At 38.7% G+C, this 15792-nt stretch overlaps 1 protein-coding gene across 1 annotated transcript in view; it reads right to left on the reverse strand.

Annotated features, from left to right (window-relative positions):
* The window catches only part of LOC135885297 (prolyl endopeptidase FAP-like), a 59694-nt gene that overhangs the window by 29599 nt on the left and 14303 nt on the right, over positions 1–15792 (reverse strand). The window contains exons 3-11 of the mRNA XM_065412951.1: positions 11174–11269; positions 9778–9872; positions 9572–9646; positions 9279–9331; positions 8281–8353; positions 6814–6934; positions 3118–3272; positions 2048–2151; positions 1578–1713 (exon numbers count right to left, since the gene is read on the reverse strand). Of these exons, the coding sequence (XP_065269023.1) occupies positions 1578–1713; positions 2048–2151; positions 3118–3272; positions 6814–6934; positions 8281–8353; positions 9279–9331; positions 9572–9646; positions 9778–9872; positions 11174–11269 (908 nt within the window). The remainder of the gene's footprint in view (positions 1–1577; positions 1714–2047; positions 2152–3117; positions 3273–6813; positions 6935–8280; positions 8354–9278; positions 9332–9571; positions 9647–9777; positions 9873–11173; positions 11270–15792) is intronic.

A 15792-nucleotide genomic window follows, 5' to 3' on the forward strand; every position in this document is an offset into this window, starting at 1 on the left:
CACATTGTTGTTAATGTAGCCTCGCACTCTACAAGGCAGCACGAATGGAGGGAGGGGAGACAGCATGGCAGAGAGAGACAGACACACACACTGTGTGTGTGTGTGTGTGTGTGTGTGTGTGAGAGAGAGAGAGAGAGAGAGAGACTCGCATTGCCCCTTTAAGCACGCTGACCCCACTCTAAGTACATTGCCTTTTTAATTAGATCAGCAAGTTGAGACAGCAGCTGCTGCCAGCACGCTCCCTCCTTCCTGAGCCCTGTTGTGTCTCCCCACTGCTCAGTGGAGATGGGGTAAAGGAGCGGGGAGGGCGGGGCGGGACACCCTGACATTAGCACCCCTCTTCTCCCCCTCCCCCTGCACAGCAAGCAGGAGGCTCCCGGGAGCAGCTCCAAGGAAGAGGGCAGGAGCAGCACAGCACAATGGGGGGGAGGGACAGCTGAACTGCTCGGCAATTGATAGCCTGCTGGGCAGCTGCCGCACAGGGAACTTAGGGGACCTGATGGGGGGCTGCCGGTCCACCCAGGTTCCAAGCCCCCACCAGCTAGCTCCAACGGGCTGCTCTTCCTGCAAGCAGTGGACAAAGCAGGCGGCTGCCAAACAATGTTATATGGGAGCATTGCGCAACTTTAAACAAGCATGTTCTCTAATTGATCAGCAATGAAACAACATTAACTGGGACGACGTTAAGTGAGGAGTTACTGTATTTAGTTTAACAGTGAGGGTGATTAACTAATGCAGTGGTTTTCAACTTTTTTTCATTTGTGAAACCCTAAAAATTTTTGAATGGAGGTGTGGTCCCCTTTGGAAATCTGAGATATAATCTGTGGACCCCCCAGGGATCCGCAGACCACAGGTTGAAAACCACTGAACTAATGGAACAAACAACCAAGGAAAGTGGAGGATTCTTCATCTCTTGATGTTTTCAGATCATGATGAATACCTTTCTGGAAGATATGCTTTAGTCAATCACATATTATAGGGCTCAATACAGGGGTAACTGGGGGAAGCTCTATGGCCTGTGTTATACAGGAGGTCAGGCTAGATCAGTGGTTCTCAACCAGGGGTACATTTACCCCTGGGGGTACGCAGACATCTTCCAGAGGTAATCAACTCATCTAGATATTTGCCTTACAACAGGCTACATAAAAAGCACTAGTAAAGTCAGTACAAACTAAAATTTCATACAGAGAGCGACTTGTTTATACTGCGCTATATACACTATACACTGAAATGTAAGTACAATATTGATATTCCAATCAATTTATTTTATAATTATATGGTAAAAATGAGAAAGTAAGCAATTTTTTCAGTAATAGTGTGCTGACACACTTTTGTATCTTTATGTCTGATTTTGTAAGCAAGTAGTTTTTAAGTGAGGTGAAACTTGGTGGTATGCAAGACAAATGAGACTCCTGAAAGGGGTACAATAGTCTGGAAAGGTTGAGAGCCACTGGGCTAGATGATCTAATGGATCCTTATGGCCTCAGAAATCTATGAATCTATATTCAGAGTTCTGTAACTTCAACTGTAAATTTGTTTTCACAGCAATGTTAAGCATATATTTCAATGTGCAGTACCTCTGGACAGTACCAGGAATTGGAGTTTTCTTGGAAGTCACATACAGCTAAGACAGAAAAATTCTGGATTCGCTTTAGCCATTGCACGCCGATTCGATTATCTGTTACCCAAGTGAGCCAAGTGAAATAGTGATCACTAAAAACAAAGAATGAAAGCTGGTTATTATAGTATGCAAATGGACTATTGCTATTGCATCCATTATGGCCCCAATCTTGCTCTACTGAAGACAATGGAAAATCTCCCATTGACTTCAATGGTGCTGGATTCGGCCCTATGTGAACAAGGATTGTGAACTGCATAATGTATGAACCAGTAAAGGCAGTATCTAAAACTTCAGATTAGCTCCAGATCCATAAATATGAAGCTGCAGCATACAGAACAGAACCTCCAGAAAAGAAAATAAGAGGTCCCATCATTTAACACTAAACAGAAAGAAAAGGAAAAGAAGATGAATTTGAGAACACACTACCTTGATGCTATCACTGCAGGAACAGGTACTTCTTTAGGACCTAAACCTTCAGGGTTAGTAGTGTCTACAATAAACACTCTAACCGTAGGATTTTTAGCCCCAGCCTTCAAAGGAAATGTATTACCAGGTTATTCAATTCAAGCTCTGGAGGATTAGTTACCACTTAAAAAAATTAACATCTTTTCTTGCAAGAAAGCAATCAGTTTTTTAAAGAATTTAAAGTATTTTGAAATATTGATATTATTGAACATAATGGGGCAGATTTTGATCTTACTTAAACTAGTGTAAATCTGGAGTAACTCACTGTGGCAGTTTGTTATTCCACTTAGCATTAGTTCATGCATCAAGAAGAAAACAAATTATCTAATTCAATGTCCATCCAGCCAGCTTGGGGGTAGAAAACATGAAATTAGGTGGAAGTTCTTCTCTCCTGTGTACAATGTAGATCTCTGGAACGTATACTGCCCCAGTTTTGTGCAGAAGACTCCAATTAGGGTCATAGGAGATCTCCAATACAGAACAATCAACTTGGCCTTATATTTGGAACTACGGATATAAGGCCTGAACCAAAGCCCATTTAAGTCAGTGAGGACCTGACTGACCTGAAGTCAGTGGGCTTTGGATCAGTTCACTAAAGGATTTAAATAAAATTTGAGATCTTACATCCTCTTATTTCTCAGTGTAATGTAGGTTTTTTTTTCAATACAGTATGTTATGATAAAGACATTGTTAAGCAACACAATAGGTACATCAGGTAGGAAAGCAAAGTAGGTCCCAGATCCTCCTAACCTTTACGCACGTGCTTAACTGTACTTCCATGAGTAGTTCCATTTATTTCATTGGGACTACTCCCATGTGTGTAAAGTTATACACATGTTTATGTCTTTGCAGGGTTGGGGCTCAAGTTTACTTTCTTAAATTAATTCTAAGATAGAGCAGGATTAAACACCGCTCCACAGCAGTACAAACAATTTTCATGCACATTTTGGGTGTCTCTATTTAAAAATCATCACAACTCATTTACAAACTAAGGGGAATTAAATGGCACCCATTTAAAATAAGCAACATACCTTTGGATATGGAATAGTTACTTTTCTAGGATATTGGTCCTCACCATAATATGAATATTCAATAACTGGTATGTCAGTATCATTAAATTCTACATATGCTATAAACTTTCCATTTGGAGACCACCACAGAGCATATTTCACAGCAAGCATTTCCTCTAAAAAAAATTTACACGTTAGTTACAGCTCATGATTTATGACCTAACAAAGCAACATGACCTAACAAAGAAATAGCACCTAAAATTATATCTTGCCATCAGTGTACTCATCACTCCTCAACAAGAGAACTGTGCTATATAAGAAAGATCTTGACGCTGCAAAGCACTTAAGAACAAGAATAACTTATGAATGCTGTAGTCTATGTTAAGTAGAAATTTGGTTTTGGTTTAAGTTAGCCTAAGTATAGAGGAGTAGGGAAAATTGAGATGACTAGTGTGAGAGAAGTTAGAGGTAAGTTGGAGATAGTAAAATGGGAAAATTGAAGTTAGTGAGGACATGACCCAAGGCTATCTTGTGGCTATGTTTCAGTTATAACTGGCTTTGGCATGGACTTTACTGAGTGTTTTTAAGAATTGTGAATGTTTTATTAAAATACTATCTATATTGATAGTAGGGGAAAGACATTGGTGCAGATATTAATTTAAATCACGTGTAATGTAAAGAACCAATAAGGAGTTGGCAGAAATGTGAAGGTGGTAATGGGTAGGTTTAATGTCAATTAGTATTATAAGAGTAGTTTTGTTACTACTGGGGAGAGTTCCAATTAACATCAGATGGGTACCGTTAGATTCCAGGATTATAAGGCTGTACTTCACTCTGCTTTCAGTGGACTGATGATCACTCATTAATACATTATTGAGTGTAAGTATAATTGCAGTATTGTGCAAGTTATAATTGCACACCTGTTTGAGTAATTAATATTTTTTCTTTTTAATAACATTTAGTTTTATCATTCAAACTGTTGCTTAGTGGTCATCTACTAAATACATTTTTTTGTAACCAACCTAGAGGCTCGAACCTGAAAACTAAATTATGTTTTATTCCCTTATCTTTAACAACTTAATATTCATTGGGAACATTTCAACATAAAAGTTAAAAAGGTTACAATGCAAATAGACCCATTTAAGTCAGCTATTCATATGCTTAAAGTTATATATATGGTTAAGTGTCTTGCTGGATTGAAGCCAAAGAGCCAAATCCTGCTCGCATTGAAGTCAAAACTCCCACTGAGTTTCATTGCCATTAAATAAGTACATGAGTCTTATCTGCAAAGTTCAGATCCTGATCCAATTTCCCCCAAAATTTAAGCAAGTTTCAATCCAGAATTTTGTTTATACATTATAAAAATGTGCCAGAGCCACAATGTTTAAACTCCCAATAGTGAGGGTATTCCGATCCAGTGCTATGGTTCAGATCTGTATCTACATAAAGAAGGGTTAACATCATCCAGTGCACAATAATGTTCATTATAGCTGGACTGCTTCATGAACTGCTTTTAGAAGTGGACTTTGAAGAAAATGAAGGATTGGATGTAGTGAATAGTAATTGTGAGGCTGTCCCAAACATTGAGAACAGCATAAAGGCAGTCACCATGTCTGAAGGAGGCAAAGAATTATGGGTGTGATCAAGAGAGAAGGAAGGGGTAGTGAGCATGGGAATCAGGTGGAAACTGATGGGAAAATATCCTCCCTTTATTCACAGCACTGCTCTGAGGAAAAATAAATTATGTGCAGTACATTAAAAGCTCATGTTTCCTATCAGAAAAATACTTTAACAAATTGGTTCATTGTTGATTTTTATAAGCAGATTCATTCTGTTCCTAAACACCAAAAAAAGATTTTCATTCTGCACCAGACCACTGGTTTATCTGGTCAGGTACTGGGATTAGCCAGAAGAAGGCAGAAACTAATAATGAACCTGGACTTTTGTGCAATGCTATGCATGGGGTTGAGGGGGGAGGAAGATAGGATATTCCTTCTTGATCTGGACAGGTAAATGATTTATGCCCTGAAGCAATAAGTCTGGTTACTAGTATCATTATCACCACTTGTACAACTACAGATATTAAATGTTATAACATTTTCCCCACTCCTTTATAAAATAAAGCTACAGTATGCATTTCCATGACCTACTGGAGCAGTGAAATCCATAGATGTATTTTTACACATCATATAATCTATGTCCTTTCACCGATTCTAAACGTACTACTCTTCAATTTTAGGTGCCCCCTTGCTCTATTGCAACAGAATAAAAAGGAGGCAATTATTAGTTATCATTTCCCAAAATGTAGGATCTCTTTCAAATTGCAGGGACCCATAAAACAAGACACCTTCCCACACCTCTGAAACTCCCTCCTATATATTGATAGGATTTTGCAATATCAGTATGCTCTTCTGTTCAACCTTACTAGTGCACTTCTCTAGTTACAAGCGGTGAAACCCATTTTTTGCCTATACTTGTTTGCATATAAGGAACAACACAGGGCAGGATGTGCTGATATGGTGAGACATCAGAACGTCGTCGGCATGTCATGAAACAAGAAGCTGAAAGATAATCTCAAAAGTACTACAAGTCCACCAATCTTTGGGTCCATGTAATTGCGCCAGGCTCAAGAGAGGTACTGTTTTACAAAAGATTAGCGCAGGCAAATATATTTATTAATAGGCCAGCCCAATTGCTTTGTGGTAGCAAATCAAGCTACTTCCTGCTGGATTGAGTCTGAATCTTGATTGTGGTTTTAAGTCACCACAAGACATGAAGTGGAGGTGTTGTTTTTCAATGGAAAACTTTTGCACATACTCTGCTGTACTAGCCTCCTGATTGGTTCAAAGAGGAACCAGTGATCCAAAGGGTATTGGGTTCTTGTTGTTCACAGGAGGATGGCTCTAAGGAAGGGAAGATGAGTCTATCTAGTAGGGATACTTTTTTGTGTTAGGAGGAGGAGGAATTGTGAAAAATGAGGAATAAAAGGGTTGGCATGGAGCCACAAAAATAAGGCCCACGCTTCCTTGCACTGAGAAGGAGTGGATAGTTGAACCCAGCTAAACACTGCTATCCCAAAAGGGCACTACAGGATGAAATCAGACAACAGTGGATGAAAGGAATATTTACAAAGGGCTAAATTCGGTCTAGGGTGGCTTCTGCAGGCACAGCTCCTGCTGGAGAGCACCTAAGGAAGAAAGTCCACTGGGGATCCCCAGTGAAAATTACAGATGTCCTAACCTGGCAGAAACTCACAACCGAAATGTAGCAAACTCTGAGCTCTAAATGCAGCACCAACTTGCACAACACCAGAGATTTTAGGGGGGAAAGTGAGAAGTAACTTATCTAACTGAAGCTATAAGCAAAATTTAACTGCAGAGAATGTAGTTTCCTGAGTTGAAATTTTGCCAGGACACTGTGGTTAACATCTCTACTCTTATGAAATGTGACATGGTATCTTGGATGATCACAGGCTCTTGATTTCACATCTCATTTGAAACTGGGACCTCATTGGGTGGCTCATGGACAGTGCTTAGTTACCAAGGTGATAGACACATCATGTATGTAAACAGGCTCACTACGGACTTAGAAAGAAGATCGCAAAATACTAAATCACCTACACCATTTCTTGCTGCACTTAGATGTTGCTTGGTGTTTTCCCATCTAAGTTCTGACCAAACCCTGCCTTGTTTAATGCAGTTTTCAATATTAACTTACCTTCATAGACCCAGTCAGGAATTCCATTAAATATTACATTCTCTTTTCCATTACTAGTTATTTTAATAGATCGATCTTCAGGATATTGTTTCAAATAGATATTATTCTGATACACATATGCCTAAAGATGAGAATTTATTTGTTAGGAATATGTACAATTATAGAAAAAGGTCTGACCAAATTTTGTACAGTCAATGTTATTGTGTATACATTAGAAATGATAATAAAGTATAATAGGCCAAATCCTGATATCCTTGGTCAAGTAAAATTACAATCGAAGCCTTTGCAAATTTTCCCAAGAACTTAGTACCTCCCTTGGGACTAGGTTTGGATTTGATCTAATGGAAGTACATTACAATTTGAAGGCCAAATTCTGCTCTCAGTTACACCAGTGTAAATCCACAGTAACTCCAGTGAATTTTTGTCAATATGAAAAAAGTGCTATATTTAAACTGTTGATGCAGGTATCTTACTCCCATTAGCTGTACTGGAAAGTACATTGAATAAAAAAAAATCCTGAAATATTAGTCATAAATGAGTTTGGTTTGGATAAGCACCTAAAAGCTTGCAGTCCTCTTTGAAACTCATTCAAACTTTCTGAAACTCTTGTGTCTTTTCAACGGTGCTAGAAATCTCAGGTGAACAGGCTTTCTTGTGAGATTTCAGACATTTCTATTTCTGGTCCTAGCTGGGACCAGCAAGTGTAGCATAAAACATGAGTCTATAATATAAATTTTAAAAGGTGATCAAACTTTACTGGAAATTCAGAAAAGGCTCAGTTCAGATTCAGTTTGAGATTTGAACAAAGGTTCTTATTTTACCTGAACCCGTTTGTCCATTTCTGTTACAAAAAAGGAGCCTGATCCTACAGCCCTTGTTCATCTCAAACAGTTAGTAAAATCAATGGGAGTTTAGGGTGTGCCAGGACTGCTGCATCAAACCAAAATATGAGGAATTTCTTAGAAAATTGTGTCTCCTGATACTACAAATATTTGATTTAATAACAAAAAAATAAAATGTCAATGCACTGCATTTTAAATGACCACAAAACAGCACTCAAAATTCTCAGGTGGAGCATGTAGCCTGTTTGACCTCTCTTCTTCCACTGTCAGATTTGGAGGTCAGTGAGAGTGCAACTGCTTGTCAGTGTTTTACTAAGAAAATGTCTTAACTGTGAACTGTGTTCAAAGTTCTTGATGAAAGAAATAACGGGACAATAGCAAGTTAAGTATTATTTACTGTTTACGAGCAGTTAAAACATAAGCTTTAGGCTAGAAAAAGTTGTTCTATAATGGTGTTCCCCCTTCCACATTGACTAGCTAAACTGTTATCTTTATTAAGTATGGTTGATAAACACAATTTAAAGGCCTGTGAAAATAGGGCTTAAACAAACCCACATAACCAAATAAATCAATTCTATTCCATCAAAAAGTAACGTTATTCTAGCACTTCATTATTTTTACTGACCAATTTGTGTCCAACAGGTGACCAGGATATATACTGAATTCTATGTGGAAGTGGATTTTCTGTTACAAAATTACTAAAAAAAAAGGAAAGAAGTTGAAATGGCTATTGCCTGCACTATAAACAGATCATAATATTGTACATACATATAAAAGGCAGATTAAAGAAAAAGCACAAAAGTACAATATTTTAACAGCTTTTGTTTTGTGAACAATGCAAAATTGGTGTCAGAAAGCTTGCATTTGCTGTGCAAACCAAGCAGTTAGGCATAAAATAATGTGACTCACGCACGAGGGCTTGCATATGCTAGCATACTTTGTGTGCGCACGTCAGGCAGCCCTTGGTCCGACAGCCTGAAATGCCAGTTTTAACCTGTGTCCAAGTATGGCACAGGCAACTAAGTCACCTGCTATACTGTACAGTGTGCATTACTATTAGAATCGGCTCTAGTGATGTGTGAATCATGTAATCACATGGAAGTTCCATGGACCTATCATGTGGCATCACCTATGAGGAGCCAGCAAAGCATCAGCAGGAGGCATTAGCAGTGCCTGTGTACTTCAGGAGAGCAGCTGCAGTGCCATGTGCAATGGCTTTCCTCAGCACCCAAGCTGCAGCAACCCCCTGCCAGCACCTTCCTCATCAATGTAAGAGAGCAGTCAGAATGGAAGGAAAAATCAAATAAAGAAGATGGATAAAGGACAGAAGGAGGGACTAGAAAATTCTGAGTAGTCAGAGATTCAGGCAATCACAGATCAGATAGTCCCAAGATGCCTAGTGGTAAAAAGATAGGGGGATTTTCCCACCGTACATTTTTTTCAGGGTAATTTCTGAATTTTGCACCAGCTAATCAAGCAAACAGCAGGCAACTTGAGAGACTGAAGCAACAACAGAACAGTGCAATACTAATATCAGAAGAGAGCTTTCTAATGGAAATGCTAGCAAGCACATATCTAGAGTATTTGGCTATAGTTATGTGAGAAACCGGTATCAGGCTTTACCTGTATTGAAGATCATAAATGTAGTATGATGCTGTATAAGAGTATCTCCAAAGCTGCAAAAAATGAGTAAGCCAGAAAAAAATATTATCATCTCTGAGGTATAATGCCTCTCAGTGCTCCCCTTGGGCCTACACACCACCCCATGCTATACGGTAGTTGAATTTAATTCACCTCTCTAACCTACTGTTAATGCTTCTTGATCTCATGTTGAGTAATATGTTACCACAACCTATAAAATATCAGATGTTAAAAGGAAGAATTTTCAGCCAAGTAATAAAAAAAAAAGGAAATACCTTTGTGTAATCGCTTTCCAGAACTATAAATTGTTTATCAGAAGATAATGCATAGTTTGAGGCGTTAACGTTTCTCTGAAAGATTGAGAAGTTGATTAGATTCCAGCACATACTAAATATCTGAATATTTAAATCCATTTGTATTTACATGGAAGTTTTTAAAACAACAACCTTCTATTTATTTTTTAAATGGAAATGATACATACAAGTGTGTCATTAGTCAAGATGGTAGTTGAGTCCTCAGTTTCAACATCATAGAGAATAACGTTATCTTCTGCTGTCTGATGAAGATATTCATGACCTGTTGGTCAAAAGATATTGTGAAATACAAGTGTTCAGAGTATAGTCCCTCTTTGGCAGTTGAGCAATTCAAGAACAAATGTCTTTTGAAATCAGTATAAAAATAAATTTTGCCTTATTTTGTAATTCCATAACAGCACCGAATTACGCAAAGATCTGGCCTTTGGACATTCAGATACGTGCTGAAATTACACTGCACAGCGATATGGCAGTTACTTTATAGCTATGAAGCCAATTTCTGCTCTGAATTATGACTGTCCAAACTTGCCAGGATTTGACCCATTTTAGGGTCCATAACACAGGATATCTAATTTAAACTCACTAATGGAAGAAGATTCAAAATTCTGGCTTTGAATTTCACCTGACTATTCTCCATTGTATACAGATTTTGTAGATAATACTAGCACTGCACAATATGGTTTAAAGAAGGATCATATGGGCCAAATTCTGGCTTAATTACACATGTGCTACTGAACTCAGGTACTTAATACTTAACTTCATATATTTATTTTAAAGAACTCACTTAGAGCCAAATACTTAACTCCTATGTAAAACCTGAACAAAAGGCCTCATTCAAAGGGACTCTGCAGGTTTCAAGGGTATAGGATTTTCTACCATAAGAGAGCAGACAAGAGTGCTCAACGTAACTAAGGGTGGCAGTGTTGGGTCCGAAAGTAAAAGATTATCAGTCATTATCTATTGAAAGTATAAAAGCTCAGTGAAACCAAAGATAAAAGAAAACAGACTCTTTAAGAGATGAATGTTCAGTGCATCTAATGGAAACAAGTTCAATAAAACAATGGCCTGTAAATTGATAAAAGATTAAGAAACAGAAACTATTATAAGAATCCTCTTTCTGCTATTGGGTTAAATACTTGAGGTTTCTGTCATAGAAAGGTGAGCTTCAGCTGTGATTTTGTACCTTTAATTTAGCAGTGAGCATTCACTCAGAGCAACAGTCATCACAGAGAAAATGTGTTTCTGAAGGCTCGTCTATATGTAAAATGCTCTAACGGCACTGCTGCGATACTGTAGCACTTCTCCTGTTGGCACAGGTAATCCACCTCCCTGAGAGGTGGTAGCTAGGCTGACAGAAGAATTGTTACATCAACCTAGAGTTGCCTACATGGGCACTTAGATCATCTTAACTACACCATGCAGGGGTATGGATTTTTCACACCCCTCACTGATGTAGTTAAACCAACCTTATTTTCTAGTATAGACCAGGCCTCAGTCTTTGTAAACCAGCCAGAAAATACATATTAAAAATTATATGTAGCCACAAAAATTATCTTCACTTACTTGAAATCCAGTATGGAAAAAATGTTTTGTACTGGAACTTTCCATTCAAATAATCTTCCAACGTAAGAGCCCTAGGATTGTCATCTGAGTTGGGAACTTTAGAAATAAGGTAGAGAGAGGAGAGAGTTAATAACACCTGTGTGGATTGAGAAGCAAAATAGAAATTGTTGCTAGCTGAGCGTTTCCTCTATTCCAGAAACTTAGTGTAGTGAGAAGCCCTGAAGAATGTAGTGTTCTAGTAATTCCCAGATCAGGCAAAGCAGAGGCAGCACCAGGGAAAGCTTTCCATCATTGCCCTGACAGCATCCTTCAACCTTCTTCTGGATGAACTGCCTCAAAGGATAAAAAGCTAGGAACTAGACGGAGGAGAATTCATTTCACATAAACAGAAATGGACCTATGTAGCTGCAGACACTATGAAGGCTGGAGAACCCTTCCCCAAACCATTTCCAGGGGCACTCAACAGTTTTTAAAGAAGGCATGGGTTTCCTGAACTTGTGTAGGGTGTGAAGATGCCTGTTTTAATGGTTTCAGGAACTCCCATATGATTTCAAATAAGCCCTGTACCTAGCCCACCAAAGAGTCAAATAGCCACTTTAAATCATTGCTCACCACAGCTAGATTTCAACCAATAACTGAGAGGTGAAAGGCTCCATATCCCATGACCAGTCCCCTGAACCAGCCAGTTTCACTCTTTACAAGCTTTTCAATGTTCTTACCAAGAATTAGAAGCTGGATATAAGACTTAAAAGATTATCATCACCTATGCTTATTTCTTCGTGTAGCCAGAAGAAAGCAACACACACATATATAGAGCTAGAAATAAAACTGGAGAACGATTTCATAAATCTAGTAAACTGAATTTTAGAAATCCAGTGAATGTTCAAAGATCGGTCCTTCTCCCCTAGTCTGATCTCCTTCTATAGCAGTGACTATCACTACATCACCCTTCTCCCAGATGGGCCATGCACATGACACCACATAAATGGGCTTCTGAATAGTGCTCAACTGTGTGGTCTCCACCCTCCCCTTCACCGTGCCCAGACAGGTGCCTGGGAAAATCCTACTGCCCAGAAGCCCTGGGTTATCTGTCAACTTTCTTGTCTGCCAGACAAGGGTGACTGGGGAGAACAGGAATGAGCTGAGTGACGTTAGTCACAGAACCATTGAACTCCCAGTCAGAGAGGAGGATAGCTTCAGAGGCATAATGGGAGTGGAGCAAACAGAACCAACTCACCTCAGAGACAGAGGAGAAGATGAGGCTGAAAGAGCAATAGAAACAAGCTGCCAAGCAGATGGTAGGGAATGGGCCTAGTTAACATCCTCTGCATAATTTCCTGGGAGAGGAGCTGGAACGTGTGTCTGTATTGAGTGGGGAGTGCAGAGGAGGTTATCAGTGCTGAGGGGACAGACTGCTGCTGGGCTTTTCATCTAATCTGGTAGTTCTACGACAGATATTTTACAAGAAAGGCAAGAGATTTGAGTTTGAATTGCCAGCCAAGCCAGAGCAGATGTAGTAAAATGAACAACAATTTGTTTATTTGCTGCTGAAAAACACAATTTGTAATGATTTTGGAAGGGAGTTGGCCTCTCTAATACTTCATTACAGCCTGTTGCAATTGAAAACTTGGCTGCTTCTGCTAGGGGCACACAGTTTAATTCGCAAACTAGTTATTGATGTATGAATTGACTATTTAAACACTTGTTTAAAAACCAAGCACAAAAGATGTTTGGGGCTTTTTGGGTAAAACAAAAAACATCAGTGTGAATCAGCAGAAAGCAATACTGAAAGCCCTGGGTCATGTAAGTGCAAAGTTAAGGAATATGAGAAATTCAGGTTCATACATGAGAAGCAACAAAAAAAAAAAAATCTATGGGTTTCCTTCCAGAAAGATTATACAAAACACTTGTAATGTGCAGGACACGTGAAACGCTGTCTGATAAAGGCAGTCAACTTCTGGTCAGGCTTATCTGTGTGTAAATCCTAGGTACTCCTTCGGCTCTGTTTTTGAAGGTTACCACTGTATAAGCAGCTTTCCACTCTTTGGGTGCTCCTTGGACTTAATCCTACTCCCACTGCAGTCGATGGGATTTTTGCTGTTGTCTTCAATGGGTTCAGCATTGGGCTATTAGAGAGTGTATCTCTGCTGCTTCATCCTGTTGTTTCTTTCTGAACTCTGAGGTGAATGCCATTCAATCCTGATGATTTACTGTACTGCAGTTTCAACTTTGCCTCTATTTTCTCTCTCTGTTAAGGCCACATTTTGACTCCCTGTGAAATGTTGCTTTGCATTGACTTTTATGGTATATTTTACAATGACAATGCGTGGTTCTTCTGCTAAGTAACTTACTTACTGTAGAACACATATGTCAGATTGACTGTTGACACTATTTTTGCCTGCAGAAGGAAGCTGTGAAGCTAAATAAAAGCAAATGACAATCCACAGGCAGAAACATACAAGTACAAAAACCAAAACAAACCAAAACAAAAACCCACGGAGCTAGCAGTAAGCTCAGAAAATATCCATATATGTTCATGAAGAAGTTAATTTTCCTTGTGAGTAGCAGGATAATATTTTACTGAGAGCCTTAATATATTAAAAAAGAAGAGACAATTACAAACTCTTACTGAAATGATGTTAAATAATTGCCAATGATCAGCTTCTTCATCACCACCTCTCAGCTCCAAATGAATGGATACTTAAAATGTCTTGACCTACCATATACTTTCCAGATTAAATTCTCTACATGAATTATGGTTTTAAAGCTATTACAAGCCCATTAATAAGATTTATTTCTATAATTGTGCACTCTAAGGGTCAAAACCTGCAGTCCTATTTGATACCTTTATTAGGCAAAATTCTTAGTCTTAGTATTTATTTAAAGGTCCTTACAGAATCTAGAATAGAATTCTTACAAAGGATACAAGCAGCATCACTGATCAAGCTGGTGACCTCCATTTGTCTTAATTCTCACATCAGCTGACTAGACTCTTTAAATACTCTTTTAACCACATCACTCTCACACGCAGTATATTCTCCCATAACTTGGTACAACTGCTAACTTCGCACAGCTGCTAAACATATCCATTTCTTCTTAAATTTCCAGCATCCCACTTTAAGAAAATTGAATGCCAGTGTTTCTTACTTCCAGTTTGCTGACTACTTATCATTTTGAATGCTTATTCATAAGCAACTGAAGAGCCATTTAAATGCTCTAATTAAGGCAGCAGCTTTAATTATTTGCAGTTTTCTGACTCCTTTTGTAGAACTAAAGATCATTTCAATAATTAGTCCTTGAAATCATGTTCCACAAAGAAATAATGTGTCTTCATTTCTTCCTCATCTTTCAAAGCCTTCCATAACTTTTGTGTGAGTTTTTAATCCTTGCTGGGGTGCAGGAATAATTTGTATAGTGGGAATTCTGAGAGCCATTGAACCAAACTGTGAACCCTGTATATCAGGGCTAGGCAACCTATGGCATGTGTGCTGAAGGCAGCACGCGAGCTGATTTTTAGTGGCACTCACACTGCCCGGGTCCTGGCCACTGGTCTGGGGGGGCTCTGCATTTTAATTTAATTTTAAATGAAGCTTCTTAAACATTTTAAAAACTTTATTTACTTTACATACAACAATAGTTTAGTTATATATTATAGACTTATAGAAAGAGACATTCTAAAAATGTTAAAATATATTACTGGCACGCGAAACCTTAACTCAGAGTGAAAAATGAAGACTCGGCACACCACTTCTGAAAGGTTGCCAACCCCTGCTGTATATGATGGAAACCGTTTCATGGCAGAGGGTGCAACAGCACCCCCTGCACGCCTAGCTCCAGCACCTATGAATCCTCATTTTGGATTCTGTTGCTGGAACAGCTCTGATCAGGCCCATAATTTCCTAAAATAAATTCAGTTTGATCTAATCACTATTTTAGTTTCATAGGCATGCAAAATATATACTAGCATTTAGAGTGCTTTACGTGTTCAAAGTACTGTACAAACATTGACTAACCCTTACAACGCCCCTACAAATTAGGTAAGTAGCTATTTTTATTCTCATTGTACAGACAAAGAAATAGGGTAAAGAGATGAGGCAAATTGTCCAAGGACAAACAGGAAATCAGTAGCAGAGCTGGCAGTAGGAATCAAAAGTTCTTGACTCTCAAATGCTCTTTCTTTTCTAAAACCACACCGTCTTGATGTTAGTTCTCTATAGTTCCTTTGCCTTTATAAAGAAGGTGTCATCGTGCATTCCTTGCACACACAACACTCCCAGTGACGTCAGGTTATGCAGAATGGTGTACTACATAGCATGCTGTGCTGGCCATTCTGTCTTACAACATAATCTTGACACCTGCCCTACATTTTTCCATCCTCATAATAACTGAACGTTACCGCATTTAATCATTGCTCTATGCACACAGCTAACTGTACCAATATATGACCATTGCATTGCATATTTCTTTTGTATCCCAAACTGTGATTTGTGTGTTTTACCTCTATTTTGCTGTCCAATCCCTTGATGTATGAGTGCTACAGAGACAGGAACTTCAAAGCCAAGCTTTTAATAAAGTTTCAGATTAACAATACATAAATTTGATTCTCTCACAGGGTATGT

Source organism: Emys orbicularis, chromosome 11, assembly GCF_028017835.1.
Source record: "Emys orbicularis isolate rEmyOrb1 chromosome 11, rEmyOrb1.hap1, whole genome shotgun sequence".
NCBI lineage: Eukaryota > Metazoa > Chordata > Testudines > Emydidae > Emys > Emys orbicularis.